The following is a 15,614-nucleotide window of genomic DNA, read 5'->3' as shown; positions in this document are numbered from 1 at the left end:
ACTTATAAAAGGATTTAATAATCCTAGAAATTTAGGATTGGAAGGGACCTCGATAAATCATCTAGTCCAGTCCCCTGCACTGAGGCAGGACTAAATATTACCTAGACTATTCCTGGCAGGTGTTTGTCTAACCTGCTCTTTAAAAACTTCAATGACAGAGATTCCACACCTCCTTAGCAATTTATAGTTTGCAATCCAACCTGATCAACAGTATAAGATAACTTGTTTACAATGATTCCTCCTGGTTAGTAAAGATTATTATTAAATATTGAAAGTACAGTAATGTGGTTGCTCTTCCTTGTTTTTCCACAAGAAGTTCAATAATTAAACTGGGTTGAAATTGCCTTATCTCACAGGCAAGTATTATCATGGGAAGCAAAATCTACCAACACAGTAAGGATTCAGAGAATATTTTTGTTTTGAATAATGGTTTTGGAAAATCTTAAAAACTCTCCTACAAAGAATCCCCCAAATTTTCAAACTGACATTTCACATCCATTTTTGCCATCCACGTGCTTGGATTTTTGTATCCTCAATAGAGGAAGAGTTTCCTTGCTTTTCATGATGATGTGCACCCTGTTCTTGAATGCCTTTGGCACCCCAGCAAAGGAGAGTTTATAGGTGACAAGTGCAAGACCTGAGTAGAAAGCAATAAGGTATGGGCAAGATGCCCGATTTCTACATGACGCACTTCATGATTGCGGTAAGAGGCTGCACTCTTCCTGATGGAAAGACAAAGGACAAAAATTGCTTATGTAGAGTGCTTCCTTCATTAGCTTTCCTTGGAGGATGTGCTGAGTGAATGTTGATGATGCCATTGTCATTGATAGCTCACTGAAGGAGAAGTGTTTGTGCTGAGCATTCAGCACTATCTTAAACAATGAGGTCATGCAGCAAAAATCAGACCTAATTGCTGTTTGCAATCTTGGAATGAAAAGGTGCATGAGTCACACAGATGGAGGGAAGAGTTCCTTCAGCCACTTGCATTCCCCGTGGAGGGGAAGAAGGATACATGAATTTGTTAATTTCGTTTTGTAGAACTCTTTTCTATCTCACTCACCCACCCAAGCAAAGACAAGTCTAGGAAGTAGGAAATGGGTCACACAGTTGAGGCACCTACAACAGATGTTTTACAAATTGATATATGGCCCCTATTCACACACTACTACAGATGTAGCTCAATGTAGGTAAGACATGCATTACATGGAATGTCCCCATCCCTCTCATGCCAGTGTTGGTGCACAGGATGGAAACTCTCTTCCATCCATCTCTGCCATTAGCTGCTGTTTCCATGTGCTCTATGGTGTTGAGATCAACTCTTCTGCCCTTCCTGCAAAGGGTTCTTCTTAAGGTTTCTCTTGGGTGTTCATGTTTCCTCACACCAGTTGGTTTTCACTTGACAGCTTCATGTGGGAATCTGTATGTTGGCATCCGGTGTGTATGCGCCAAATCTGTCCACTGCTTTCCTCTAATTGTAGGGGAGATGAAGTGCTGGTTAGTGATTTATCAGATCTCTTTGTTGGTGATGAAGTCTGTCCATCCACTGTACAGAATTTTTCTTAGGTACTTATTTTCAAAAGCGTCTAGTTAGCTATCTAACATAGATCTCCAGTTCTTGCCAACATAACTTAGCATTAAGTGAGATAACATCTGAGTTGAACATTCAGAGTTTTGTTTTGGTACTGTATATATTTGATTTCCGTACATTGTTGATTTTAGAGCATGGTGTGGATGGCTTTGCAATCTATGATGTCACTTTTTCTTGAGGTCACTATTAGCTAGTACAGTGCTGCAAAGGTAAATGAACCCTTATACTTCCTTAATATGTTTGCCTTCTAATATGACCTCTGTGCTGCTCAATATGTCTTTGCATCTTGGACAGATGACCCATATCTCAAGCTGATGCTGATTTGTAATTCCAGTTACAGATAATTTTCAGATAACTCCAGAAGCTAAAGAATTTATAGTATGAAAGATCAACCTCATTAGTAAAGTCAAAAGGAAACAGAAAGTCCCAGTATCAACTGATCAGATCTCACTTTGTTTTTCCCAAGAGTTGGAAGGCAGGAAAACTATGTTCAGGGACAGTGTGCCTGAACTGGGATGGCCATTTTTGTAGACCTGAATGTAAGCTCATGTTCTCAACATCACCCAAACCAAAGGTACACAGCATAAATATATGTCAGTTTATGACATTAACATCTGTATATGGGGGTGTGTGTGTGTGTGAGATGCTTGAATGAACACCTGGCCCCTTCCCAGAGAAGTTCATAATCTAGAAAGAAAAGACAGGTGTGATTGCAAGGAGAAGTGACATGAGACAAGGTAGATGAATGGATGCAGGAACACCAAGAATAAAGTCACGAGGCACTTGTTTTGCATAGTACCCACAATGTTAGCTTTAAAAAGAAAAAAAAGCTAGCCAGCTAGAGATTAACATATTATCTAATACAAGATCAAGTAAATTTCTTTAGAGGAGGGGAACAGGTGATAGGTAAGCTTGAAAGGAGGTCAGTGCTGCTCCCAGACTACTAAAAGACCTACATTTAACACTTCCCAAACTAGTTTATATGTATTGAGCGAGTCTCCACCTAACCGTAAAGGAAGATCAAAGTCATACTCCTGCTGCCAAGGCAATTCTCTAGGGCAATATTGGAAAAGGCCTTTGCAAATGGAAAAAATAAACAGACATGAAATCTATGGGAAAAACACCAGCAACTTGAACTCAGCTCAGCTTTTCTTTGCAAATTAAACAACTGGATGGAAGTTTTAATCTCCTCTCGTCTCACTCTCCTGGCACGAGAACCCCCAACACAACATGACAACTCATCCATCCAACTCACAAAAGGAAAAAAAAACCCAACATTTCATATCAGATGCTCTGCGTCAAGCTTGCTATGGCTCATAAATCAGCCATCTCACTGCCCTGGTCATTTCAACCAACGTCTGACCCTTTCGTTAACTCATGATTTATAACTGGAAGTTATTTTTTATGCCAGATTTATAAACTTTACTGTGCCCGGTTTGATATAATATCCACTTTGTACACCACGCAATGAGACAGTAAATTTATTGGCTATAAACTGTTACCTTGAAAAATGACATCAATGCAAAGTGGTTTCCATTTAGAATCAATGGGCAATAAATTCATTGGATTTTTTTTTTAGATGATGCTATTTATGAGGTCATGAGTGACTATATAATAGGTGTAATTGGGAGGAGAAGCACCAGTCAGATAGCGGTTCTGTGCGACGGGGTCAACAAAGACGAATTATATTCACGCAGCAACAATGCATACGCTGGTATTCTGCTGTCTCTTTATTATCAGCCTCTCATGTCCTCTCTTGTCTCTCCCTATTATCGACTCCAGTGAGGTGTCCTATCAGCTCTCAGGTAAGACTTTTTTGCTTTTACTGGTCAGGAGCTTAGTAGGGCACTGGGCAGTAATGCCGGATGAGTAACCGAGAAATTATTTCAGAAAGGACCTTTTCTCATCTGGGCTCTTCAGCTGTGGCAAAAAGCAGATGTTTCTTCATGATGCTAGAAGCGCAACTGGAATCAGTGGTCAGTGTAAATCCTCATAAAATGAAGAGGTTGGGTACCCTACATATCCCTTGCTATTGCCTTCAGATCCTGAATGCAAGCTCTCTGAACCCTGCAACATGAAACGTGAGCTAGCTGACATTTGATTCTCTATTTAGAGTAGTGTGGCTGCATGGCCAGTTCTTCTGGTTGTACTTTAATACTTCTTATTCATTATTTTTAAAATTAAAAAATATCTAGAAGAAGTGGGAGAGGTACAGAAATTAATGCAGTAATCACTCCCACCTTGGAGTTGAGGACAGTCCAATTTTGGCTTAAGTCAGCAGTGAAAATGAGTTTAGCGTTTCACATTCAGTATCCTGGTAGATATTTGCTCACATTAAGGAGACTTCATTCAGTTTACAAAGAGAAGAAGTTTCTGCTTGGTAAATCCAAGGTTTAGAAAAGTAGAGGTACAGTAGGTCAGGACTGAGAAGCATAGGTAAAATGATATAGGGGTCCAAAAGTGGACTAGAGAGGATACCATATAGTCAGGATTGAAGTGTATGAGCAGAACTCTGAACCAGGGCTCAGGACTGGAAGATCAGGGAGGCTGCAGGTCAGAAAGCTGCACGAAGAAGGTACTATGCCTACCTGCCCTCTACTTAAGTACTTCATGTTCTTTTTTGGAGACACTGCTGCTATATTCATTTACAAAGTCTGATAGACAGAAGTGTTTTTCTAAATATTAGTAAGCCCAAAATTTAAACAAGTGTCTTTCCAAATCTTCTACAGTGTAATTGCAGACACTTTACAGCCAGCTGTCATTCAATCCAGACATCATTCACCGTATGATGAGATGGACGAGCTGGCAGTAACCATTAATATCAACTGTATTTATTTGGAGGCATGCATTAAGCTTATTAAATCTTCTCTACGAATAAAAAAGCGCCCTCTAGAGAACAAAAGACAAAATCAGGAGTCTATATTCAATTATATATTTTTATCTCAAACCAAAGGTGTATGTCAGCATTGCTAGGGAGAGGCAAAGTATATTGGAATAACTGTGTGAAATGTCTCAGCATATTGCACATGGAAGTAGCAGCTTGTCTTATGCAAAGACTCATTTCTGAAACTTCCCAGTGTCCTCTGCAACTGTCCCTCTGCACAAACTACAGAATTCACTTATGGCCAAGGATTTTTAAAAAATCTTCCCACCAGATATGTAGTTTTGATTAAAATGTTTTAAATTTAATTTAAATAAAATAAGGGGTTTGTGGGGAAATCAAAAGCAGATAAGTGATACCTATGATCCATTATATTGTCTCTAAGTCAGCCAGCTATTTCAGGGTGCTAAAAGACCCCAGCTTGTATTCATGTAGGTTCTCCTGAAATTATATCACAAAGTTCTAGAAATCCCACCTTTCTTTCCTTTCAGACAGTCGGATCTTGTTCTGGTAGCCTGTCCAGTTCATCTGAGCAGTGAGCCACATGCTGCTCCATTTAATCATTTGGAAGACTGCCACTTTCACACTGTGTTTCTTTTAGCATTGCAGACACTCTGAACAGCACTAGTTTCTTCCTTGGGGCAATAGGTACCCAGGGCCCCCAACCAATGGGTGACCTACTGTGCCAAATTGGGTAGATCTGTTAGAGCAGTGAGAACAGAGTGACTGTATAGATGTAACATCAGGAAAGTGACTCAGGTGCCCAAAGAGGCAATCATCACCTCTTTCACATTTATTAAACAAAGGTCAGTGATTAATTACTGGTGCTACTGGTCTTCAAAACATGGGGCCCAGAGGCCTGTTCAGGAGCCATCTGACTAAATGGATGTTACCCAAAAGGAACCAGGATCCTGAGGCAGGTGTCATCCCATACAGACTCTGATGTCATGTCTTCTTCTACCAACAGCAGATGAAAATACAAGATTAAATGTGGAGCGATTGGACAGCTTGGGGAGAGCTTTTCTGCTTCAGACTCTGCCAAGGCTCCTGGGGGCACAAACTGAGGACAGTCCCAGCAAAGCAGGTAAAGCTCTCCCAGTTTACACATAGAGATGTTCCAAAGTACAAAATGCCAAGGGTCCCTTCTGAAAATTCAGCTGCTTTGAGTAGCAAAAAATAAGAAACATCTTGCAATATGAATCTGCCTCAAGAGTGCACAATGTCAAAGCAGATGAAGTTCACTGTCTGCAGAGAACCCAAACTCCACCAGCAGGAACATCTTAAGTCAGGGGAGGGGATGGGAGAATCAAAGAACTATCAGGTACAATCCCATTAAGAACTCATTAACAGGAGGAAGGAAAGGAAGTTGCAGCCCCTAAGTTAGTGAGAGTCTGAAAAAAAGTCTGTTGAACTTCATACTGCTGTTGAGTAGCTGATGATGACTAGGGGGCAAGGAACTCCTCTAGGCAAGACAGGGACTTGGTCTGGGAGTGGTTAACTGGGCCTTGCAAATGTCAATCTGTTGAACTGCACCAGCATTTTCAGAAAATGCAGAATCCACAGCAATAAATGTCATGATACAAAGACTTATGCGGGAGAGAGGGTCCTTAGAAGTAAGATAAAGTAAAAGGCTGCAGCCCCACTTCCATAGATCCATCAGGAATAATGTGCTATGACAAGGACTGACCCTACATCAGAAGGGACAGTTGGTATTTGAATCTTAACTTTAGTTTTACCTCTGTGGGTATTTTATTTTTTATATTTTATATTATATTTTGGCAATCAGAAGTGACATGGGTAGTTTCTCCATTTCTAAATTAAGCAGCATTTCATACTTGTTTTTCCAGGTCTCAGCCCCAGCAGCTACAATCCAAGGGAAAATGTGAAAGAGGTAAGTGAATGACTAGCTATTGTAAAAATAAGAAACTGGAAACCCACATTTTAGATTAAGGAGAAGTGGCTAATAAAACACCTTTTAAAGATCAATTTAACTTAAAATAGTTTAGATCAAAGTATGACCCATCTTTCTGGAGCAGAAAAAAGATGTTGGAAGATGACAGAAATCTGCTAATTTGCATAATTTTAAAAATATTTTCAAGGCTGTAGTAACACAGATTTGGCAGAAATTGAGAGCATTTCAGCATCATTTTAAAATTCCAGCCCACTTCTGAAAAACTGCCTTCTAAATAAAAGGTTAGTTCCAGATTCAACAGGCCTGGCTAAAGAGTGTATATGGATATCAATGAGATTCAATAAGAATTCCAGGTATCAGAGTAGCAGCCGTGTTAGTCTGTATTCGCAAAAGGAAAAGGAGTACTTGTGGCACCTTAGAGACTAACAAATTTATGAGCTGTAGCTCACAAAAGCTTATGCTCAAATAAATTTGTTAGTCTCTAAGGTGCCACAAGTACTCCTTTTCTTTTCTGCAAATACAGACTAACAGCTGCTTCTCTGAAACCTGATATTGGGCTGGCTGTGTCTCTGGGGTAGTCAGAATATGGGGCCACAGGGCCCGGTCAGAGATGGCAGAGGGACTGCATCTCATTGTAAGCATTTTTCAGAGAATTAATCCAATTTCCCCCTCACTAACCCGCATGATGTTGTTTGATTTTAGGCTTTCTATGGAAGTCACCCTCGAATTGCTTTGCTGAGCCGCCTGCTGGCCAAGGATAGGAAACAGAATAAAAAACGTGGGAACCTCTCTGAGTGCTTCTGGAAATATTGTGTGTAACCTGGGGTGGTGGAGTGGGATGACAAACTCTTTCCTGATCCTGGCTGCTTAATTTATAAAGATGTTAACTGTCCTTGAAACATGTACATAGATTTGCTTGTTTTAACATGAGGAGAATAAAGAAATGTGAAGCTGACTCTTAACTCTACATTCCACGCAGTTTGGAGATTAATAAATCCTCTATGTTTTGCAAATAACCTGTGAGCAATGAGTTATTTTCCTTCAGAGATTCTATCCCTCTTGGGTACTAAGTGATGGGGTAAAAAGGGGAAAACAGACAGATAGCGAGGGACCAGTCTGGGAAATTAGGAATTCTATAGGATTGTCTCTCTAAGCAGAGGGATAGATGAACCAGCACTACGCCACACTAATTTGCACAGTCTTTCATACACGTTGTATCTCCAAATGTGTTAATATAGCAACAGATCAGTAATAGAAAAGAGAGATAATAATGATATGGATCACCCCCAAGAGGAATCACCTGAGGGGAAGCAGACTACCAGAAGTGGTGGGGATGGGAGAGAGCTGAGGAGAACTGATGAAAAGGTGGGGGACATGGGAGCCTGACCTAATGCATATTAGAAAACAGAGCAATTTCTTACAGCAGGCAATTGCTTTGCCTTGCAGGCCTCTGCTTTCACTCACCCAACACACACTCTAACTTCTGCTCAGCACACTAGGGATGTAAGGGGCATTCACTGGAGAGAGGTATTAGGATGGGGCCTGACATTTATGCAGCCTCATTTCAGTTCTGGCTCTGCTGGATTTTGTATAACACAATAGCTGACTTGCATAAGAGCCCACCAACACCACTGGACAGCAGACTCTCCCACACCCACCCCTCTATTCTGCCAATTTTAGAAGGGCTGGAGAGGCTGTGTCTGGGGACACAACCAGCCTTGGCGGTGGCAGGATTCACTGAATTACATGGGTGGTTCTCCAACTGTCACAGCAGGGAAGCCTGTTAGCAAAAGATCCTCTAGAGAACTGCTCCATGCTTTTGTCTTCTTATAATGCTTGTCACCTGTGTCAGGTGTTATATAGAGAAAAGTAGTGTTCAAACCCCAAGGTGAGAAGAAGTTACTCACCTTGTGCAGTAAAAATGGTTCTTTGCGATGTCTCTGTCGATGGGTGCTCCACTGTAGGTGTGCTTGCGTCTCTCCACTGCTGATCAGAGAACTTTGGTAGCAGTGTCTGTTATGCCCGCACATGCACTCTCTCTCCTCATGCCCTGCCACAAGGCTAGCCAGAGCACACAGGCTAACCCCCCTCAGTTTCTTCTCTACTGCAGTCATTGACAAGAATTTGGAAGTAAAGGGGAGGAGGGTGGGTTGTGGAACTCCCACGGGGTAAACATCTTAAAAAAACCCACTGTTACTGCACAAGGTGATTAACAACTACTACTTCTTCAAGTAGTGTCCTCATGGGTGCTCCATTGTGTGACTCTCAAGTAGTAACCCTAGTGGAGGAGATAGGAAGGTGAAATGGATGGAATATCCATTGTGAACAACTTCTAGGACTCATTGTTCTGATGTTATGCATTCTCAGGTGCTGCGGAACTTTGCAAGGCAGTAGCCAAATGCATAGGAAGAGGTGGTCAGCTATAGTGGTTGGGGGGAGTGGTCTGTCGATGCTTTAAACACGTCAAAATTGGTGCTTGGAGATGGGCCAGATGGTTTTTGCCTAGGAAATTTAGATTTCTTCCTCTGAGGTTTGCAATAGTGCTGTGTCAGGTGATAGGAGGTGAGTGGTTTGTGTCGGGGCTGCAGACCAAATTTTCTCTTTTGTCGAGGTGTATAGATCCCAACGAGTGGCAAGCAGCCCAAGAGTCTTTTAGGATATGAAGAGATGCATCCATCTTCACTAAAAAAGCTTGGTGCCTTCAAAGGGAAGGTCTTCGACAGTCAACTGCACCTCTTTAGAGAAACCTCAAAGGTGTAACCATGATGCACTTTGCATAACCATCCCTGTGGAGATGGACCAGGCCACTGTGTCAGCTGCATTTAGGGCAGACTGTAGCGCTGTCTTGGCTAATAGCTGTCCCTCCTGGATGATTGGAACTGTCCATGCTGTGACGTGGGAAGCTGAGCAATAAAGTTTCTAAGTTTCAAATAGCTGACAGTCATATTTCAGAGTTAAGGGCTTGATATTTTGTGATTCGAAACCGTAGCATACCTGAAGAATAGGCTTTCCGACCAAATAGGTCCAAATGTTTCCAAACAGTCATAGGGAGTGAACCTCATATGGCGTTGATGGCCCCAAATGTTCACAGCGTCCATGACACTAGAGTTTGGGGGAGGGTGGGAGAAGAGGAATTCTGTCTCCCTAGCAGGGACATGTTTTTTATGATTGGTTTGCTTGCAAGTAGGTACCAGTAAAAACAACGAGTGTCCTTGTGGTACCTTAGAGACTAACAAATGTATTTTGGCACAAGCTTTCACAGGATATAACCCACTTCATTAGAAGCAAAAGTAGGTGCTGCTGATGCTGGGGTCTACCATATTGTTTTTGCAGTGTCCAAGAGAGCCTCATTAATAGGGATGGCTATTTTAGAGGATGAGGAGTATAGTATGTCAAGGAGCTTGTGATGGGTGTCCTTGACTTCTTCCAAGGATATCTGCAACTTGTTTTGCTAGATTCTGAAAAAGCCAGAAGTTATTGGCCCAGGACAGTGGCGGAGGCATGACAGCCTCATCTAGGTAGGAGGAGGAGATGTTGGTTGTTGGAGTCACCTCTTCCTCAGTGCCAATCTTCTCTTCCTCCACAATCTCCTCTGGAGGTTCTAGATGCTGTGGCCGAGGGGGAATGTCTGGGTGTTCATGGGGAAAACTAGAAGCTCCTGATTCTCCATTGCCCTGCATATAAAATGTGAACAGCCACTGCTCCCATCTCCCACCTGAGCTCATTTCACATCCACTCCTCAGGGTTATGACACACATTTTCATAGATATTTTGGCTTTTCCTTTCATAATAATTGCTGTGCCTCAGTCCAGGCTACCGTCTGCCTGAAAGGACTTTCACAAAGTTATTATGTCCTTCTGTCCTCTACCCTTGCCTCATTTAATTCACTCCCTTGGAAGCAGTGTGTTCAAAAACCACATTAAAATAACTCCTGGGGCTAAGAAAACATGTCCCTGCCACCCTCCAGATCATTATATTTATGTATTAAGAAAAGGAGGACTTGTGGCACCTTAGAGACTAACAAATTTATTTGAGCATAAGCTTTTGTGAGCTACAGCTCACTTCATCGGATGCATGAAGCATTTATGTTTTGTATCCCTTCCCCTTCATCTCACTAAGTTCTTTGGGAAGATTCTGGCTCTGGTCCGGAGAGTGCCTAACATTTTGGTAGATCTGCAATACAAACAATAAATAATCCTATTGATGTGCTGCACAGGGCTGCATTTCCGCAGCCCTCCTGGGCAGAGTTTGTGAAGTACCCTGAAGTGAACCTTGAGGATGAAAAGCGCTATATAATCTTATTAGTAAACAGGATGAGTACTGCAGACCACAGGCCCTTCCTTAAGGCAGAAATTATCCCACAGAAAAACCCCACAGGAGCTCTGCTATGGTTTCTCCTGTAGTATCCAAACTGAGCCCACTAGGATGAAAGTTAGCTTTGACCTTCAGCCCCTTGATCCTGTTCATTCAATATGTAGGTTTTGTGCATTAAGGCATATCTTGACACCTGCCATTGAATTAGGAAGAAGGGGCCACTGTTCAGAACACTTACGACCAAGCTATGGCAGTGTCCCAGAGCCATGTCTTGTTCCATTACAACCAGTGAGGTTTCTTGTACAATTTATTTGCATGATAGTACCCAGAATGCTTTTTGCAGCTGAAAGCTATTTCTTGGCAGTGCTTGTGTCTAACTGTCTTCAGAGCACGAAGTCTGAGTTGCTTTTGGGTGTGTGCACTGTGGGATCTGCCTGTGAGTCACATAAGCTCTGTGAGAGCAGTGGAAAGATTTCAGGGAGCCCTGCCTTCTTTAGTAGATGCTTCGTATAAAAGGCACAAATAGAACTCCAGTAAATCTTGAGTTAAAGCTACAGCTAGCAGGGATATATGTTACATTGATCTCATTGATGTACATCATAAATCTCTGACTAGGTTGCTTAAAACACATCCTACAGGTCAAACAAATCTTGTTCACTTTTCATGACGCTTAAGACAGATGGAACCAGCTACAGCAATGAAAAATGTACTTACAAATGTTGAGCAGTTGGATGTACAATGCAGCCATCCTAAATCTTCTAGACAGAGTAAAAATTAGTCTATCTGACAGAGTTTGGCAAAACAGAGTTCATTCATAAAATCTCTCATTTCCTGCCACTTCATAAGTCAAATATTGTGTCCTTCAAAGGAGGCAGGATAAGACAAGTGATTTTAAAGGATTTTAAAGCTTGTGATAGTGGCACAAACATCCAGCGCTTCACTCTCAGGGCCCTGGCCCCTGCAGTAGAAAATTATATCCTTCCCTATTCAGTTCTGTAGACCAGTCCTGCCCTTGGGGATTTCCTCACAGCACAGATTATTAGGATAGGAAATAAAAGCCTCATGGTTGTATTCCATCAATTTCCTGCCAAAACAATAGGAGAGAGTTTCAGCTGTGAGTTGGAGCATGGAATTACTGGAGAAAGGCTGCTATTGAAAGGTGTATAGTGTAGTCAGATTGATAATGAAGTAGCAGCAGCAATTTACCAGCAAACACAAACCTATATTATCATAACATGTATCTTTCCAGCTTGGGCACCATTAATAACTAAAAGAAAAGGAGTACTTGCGGCACCTTAGAGACTAACAAATTTATTTGAGCATAAGCTTTCGTGAGCTACAGTTCACTTCATCGGATGCACTCACGAAAGCTTATGCTCAAATAAATTTGTTAGTCTCTAAGGTGCCACAAGTACTCCTTTTCTTTTTGCGAATACAGACTAACACGGCTGCCTCTCTGAAACCTGTCATTAATAACCAATAACTGATCATTAATAATTTGTCAATAATCAACCAACTGATTGATAACCAATAATTTATACAAATTATAACTGATTATATGTTGCATGAGGGGTTCTCTCAAGTCTGGATTAGTTTAACAACAACAAACCTCGGAGAAGTGAGTTTTGGTTGGATTTACTGATTAACAGTTAAAAGAAAAGGAGTACTTGTGGCACCTTAGAGACTAACAAATTTATTTGAGCATAAGCTTTTGTGAGCTACAGCTCACTTCATCGGATGCCTTCAGTGGAACATACAGTGGGGAGACTTATATACATAGAGAACATGAAACAATGGGTGTTACCATACACACTGTAACAAGAGAGTGATCACTTAAGATGAGCTATCACCAGCGGGGGAGGGGGGGACCTTTTGTAGTGATAATCAAGGTGGGCCATTTCCAGCAGTTAACAAGAACAGCTGAGGAACAGTGAGGGGTGGAGGAGGGGAATAAATATGGGGAAATAGTTTTACTTTGTGTAATGACCCATCCACTCCCAGGCTCTATTCAAGCCTAAATTAATTGTATCCAGTTTGCAAATTAATTCCAATTCAGCCGTCTCTCTCTGGAGTCTGTTTTTGAAGTTTTTTTGTTGAAGAATTGCAACTTTTTGGTCTGTAATCGAGTGACCAAAGAGATTGAAGTGTTCTCCAACTGGTTTTTGAATGTTATAATTCTTGACGTCTGATTTGTGTCCATTTATTCTTTTACATAGAGACTGTCCAGTTTGACCAATGTACATGGCAGAGGGGCATTGCTGGCACATGATGGCATAGATCACATTGGTAGATGTGCAGGTGAACGAGCCTCTGATAGTGTGGCTGATGTGATTAGGCCCTATGATGGTGTCCCCTGAATAGATATGTGGACAGAGTTGGCAACGGGCTTTGTTGCAAGGATAGGTTCCTGGGTTAGTGGTTCTGTTGTGTGGTTGCTGGTGAGTATCTGCTTCAGGTTGGGGGGCTGTCTGTAAGCGAGGACTGGCCTGTCTCCCAAGATCTCTAAGAGTGATGGGTCATCCTTCAGGATAGGTTGTAGATCCTTGATGATGCGTTGGAGAGATTTTACTTGGGGGCTGAAGGTGATGGCTAGTGGCATTCGGTTATTTTCTTTATTGGGCCTGTCCGGTAGTGGTGACTTTTGGGTACTCTTCTGGCTCTGTCAATCTGTTTCTTCACTTCAGCAGGTGGGTATTGTAGTTGTAAGAATGCTTGATAGAGATCTTGTAGGTGTTTGTCTCTGTCTGAGGGGTTGGAGCAAATGCGGTTGTATCGTAGAGCTTGGCTGTAGACAATGGATCATGTGGTGTGATCTGGGTGAAAGCTGGAGGCATGTAGGTAGGAATAGTGGTCAGTAGGTTTCCAGTATAAGGTGGTGTTTATGTGACCATCGCTTATTAGCACCATAGTGTCCAGGAAGTGGATCTCTTGTGTGGACTGGTCCAGGCTGAGGTTGATGGTGGGATGGAAATTGTTGAAATCATGGTGGAATTCCTCAAGGGCTTCTTTTCCATGGGTCCAGATGATGAAGATGTCATCAATGTAGTGCAAGTAGAGTAGGGGCATTAGGGGACAAGAGCTGAGGAAGCGTTGTTCTAAGTCAGCCATAAAAATGTTGGCATACTGTGGGGCCATGTGGGTACCCATCGCAGTGCTGCTGATTTGAAGGTATACATTGTCCCCAAATGTGAAATAGTTATGGGTGAGGACAAAGTCACAAAGTTCAGCCACCAGGTTAGCTGGGACATTATTGGGGATACTGTTCCTGACGGCTTGTAGTCCATCTTTGTGTGGAATGTTGGTGTAGAGGGCTTCTACATCCATAGTGGCTAGCATGGTGTTTTCAGGAAGATCACCGATGGACTGTAGTTTCCTCAGGAAGTCAGTGGTGTCTCAAAGATAGCTGGGAGTGTTGGTAGCGTAGGGCCTGAGGAGGGAGTCTACATAGCCAGACAATCCTGCTGTCAGGATGTCAATGCCTGAGATGATGGGGCGTCCAGGATTTCCAGGTTTATGGATCTTGAGTAGCAGATAGAATACCCCAGGTCGGGGTTCCAGGGGTGTGTCTGTGAGGATTTGTTCTTGTGCTTTAGTTAATCCTGATAGGCACACAGTTACTAACAGCTGTGGCAGATGTTCCCCTGGATGGTATTACAGCCAGGATCCAATCTGCAGATGGTATTACTTCCCTTGCAATTTAGCGGCAAGTACACTTTTATTTTCCTTACTGTGTATAATTCTGGTCCTTATCTATTTCCACTTTGTGTTACACACTTCTTATCTTAGGCTATTTGCAAGGTTCCCTGTTCCACTGGAATTCATTTAATATCTTGCAGTTAGTACATTGCTAAAATATCTCCTACAACAGTTTTCAAAATAGGCTAAGTGTTACTTCTCAGTAAAATTCCACCTAAAGCTAGTTTTATCTTAACTGCAAAGCATCATGGGAGTCTTGCTCCCAGGCCAGCCTTCAAGTCTTTCTCAGCCTATCTTAAGTGTCAGAGGGCTGTAACAAGTGCTTGTGTGTGTGGTATGGCACAAAGCTAGCATACTGGCTCCATCAGGAAGACCCGTAGACAGTCCTGGATGAACTGCATAGTGAAGGACTTACAGTCTGTTGCCTATGGAACATATTTCAACTATGTGAAACAGAGTGGTGGCATGACTGTGCTCATAGAACATGCTCCTTTTCTATTTAGATGCATGTCCAGAACCTCCATTGAATAAACAGGCAAGAATAGACTTATTATGGCTAAAGCAAGATTTTGCAGGTCTCTACATTTAGTGGAACTGCAGCAGCTGCAGCACCAGGAGCCTATTTACTTGAATGTTTAACAAGGATTGTCTTTTCCACTTCTGATTTTAATGAAATTGCAATAAACATTTGTCTTGTCATTGAAGGAAGTATAATAGATTTTGCCTTTTTCCTGTAGACTTCTCTAGCTACTACTGATGTCACTGATTCCTTTGGATGAGAAGTTTTGTCTAAAGATCCAGAACCAGGAAAGGTTTCAGAGTAGCAGTCATGTTAGTCTGTATTCGCAAAAAGAAAAGGAGTACTTGGAAAAGAAAAGGACTAACAAATTTATCAATTCACGTAGAAAATGTTTCTTGATGGAGTGTATAGAAATCGTTCTATTCTATTCAAGGCTACTGTCAGTAATCACTTTCTATGATACTATGAAGAATGAAATCCCTGCTCCACCCTGCAGATGGGGTCCTTTCCAGATACAAGGCCCACTTGGGGAAGCTGCCACTGTAGCTGCACAAACTGTTCTTTCTTTGGGGATAGGGAACTTGGACACTTTGGGCCTGGGGAGTTCTTAGGCTGTTTTCCACTTACCTGTCTTTCTGACTCATCCAATACACATGCAAGTTTGAAATTCTGCATGATGAAAGCAAAAAGCTTTTATACTTAG

The 15,614-nt window shown here is 42.0% G+C and overlaps 1 protein-coding gene across 1 annotated transcript; it reads left to right on the top strand.

The window, feature by feature from the left end:
* Positions 1-3,242: 3,242 nt before the first annotated feature.
* Positions 3,243-7,200, top strand: UTS2 (urotensin 2). The gene is made up of 4 exons (XM_038377148.2): positions 3,243-3,393; positions 5,437-5,553; positions 6,317-6,360; positions 7,084-7,200. Exons 1-4 carry the CDS (start codon positions 3,291-3,293, stop codon positions 7,198-7,200), a joined length of 381 nt encoding a protein of 126 aa, XP_038233076.1. The 5' UTR covers positions 3,243-3,290.
* Positions 7,201-15,614: the final 8,414 nt, after the last annotated feature.

Source organism: Dermochelys coriacea, chromosome 18 (assembly GCF_009764565.3).
Source record: "Dermochelys coriacea isolate rDerCor1 chromosome 18, rDerCor1.pri.v4, whole genome shotgun sequence".
NCBI lineage: Eukaryota > Metazoa > Chordata > Testudines > Dermochelyidae > Dermochelys > Dermochelys coriacea.
Note: the sequence above shows the minus strand (reverse complement) of the source record. Positions and strands in the feature narration are given on the sequence as shown.

Coding starts and splice junctions, on each gene's coding strand:
- UTS2 (XM_038377148.2), top strand. CDS start 3,291: ATGCATACGCTGGTATTCTGCTGTCTCTTTATTATCAGCCTCTCATGT. Junction 5,554..6,316: donor GGACAGTCCCAGCAAAGCAG/GTAAAGCTCTCC, acceptor TTGTTTTTCCAG/GTCTCAGCCCCAGCAGCTAC. Junction 6,361..7,083: donor CAAGGGAAAATGTGAAAGAG/GTAAGTGAATGA, acceptor GTTTGATTTTAG/GCTTTCTATGGAAGTCACCC.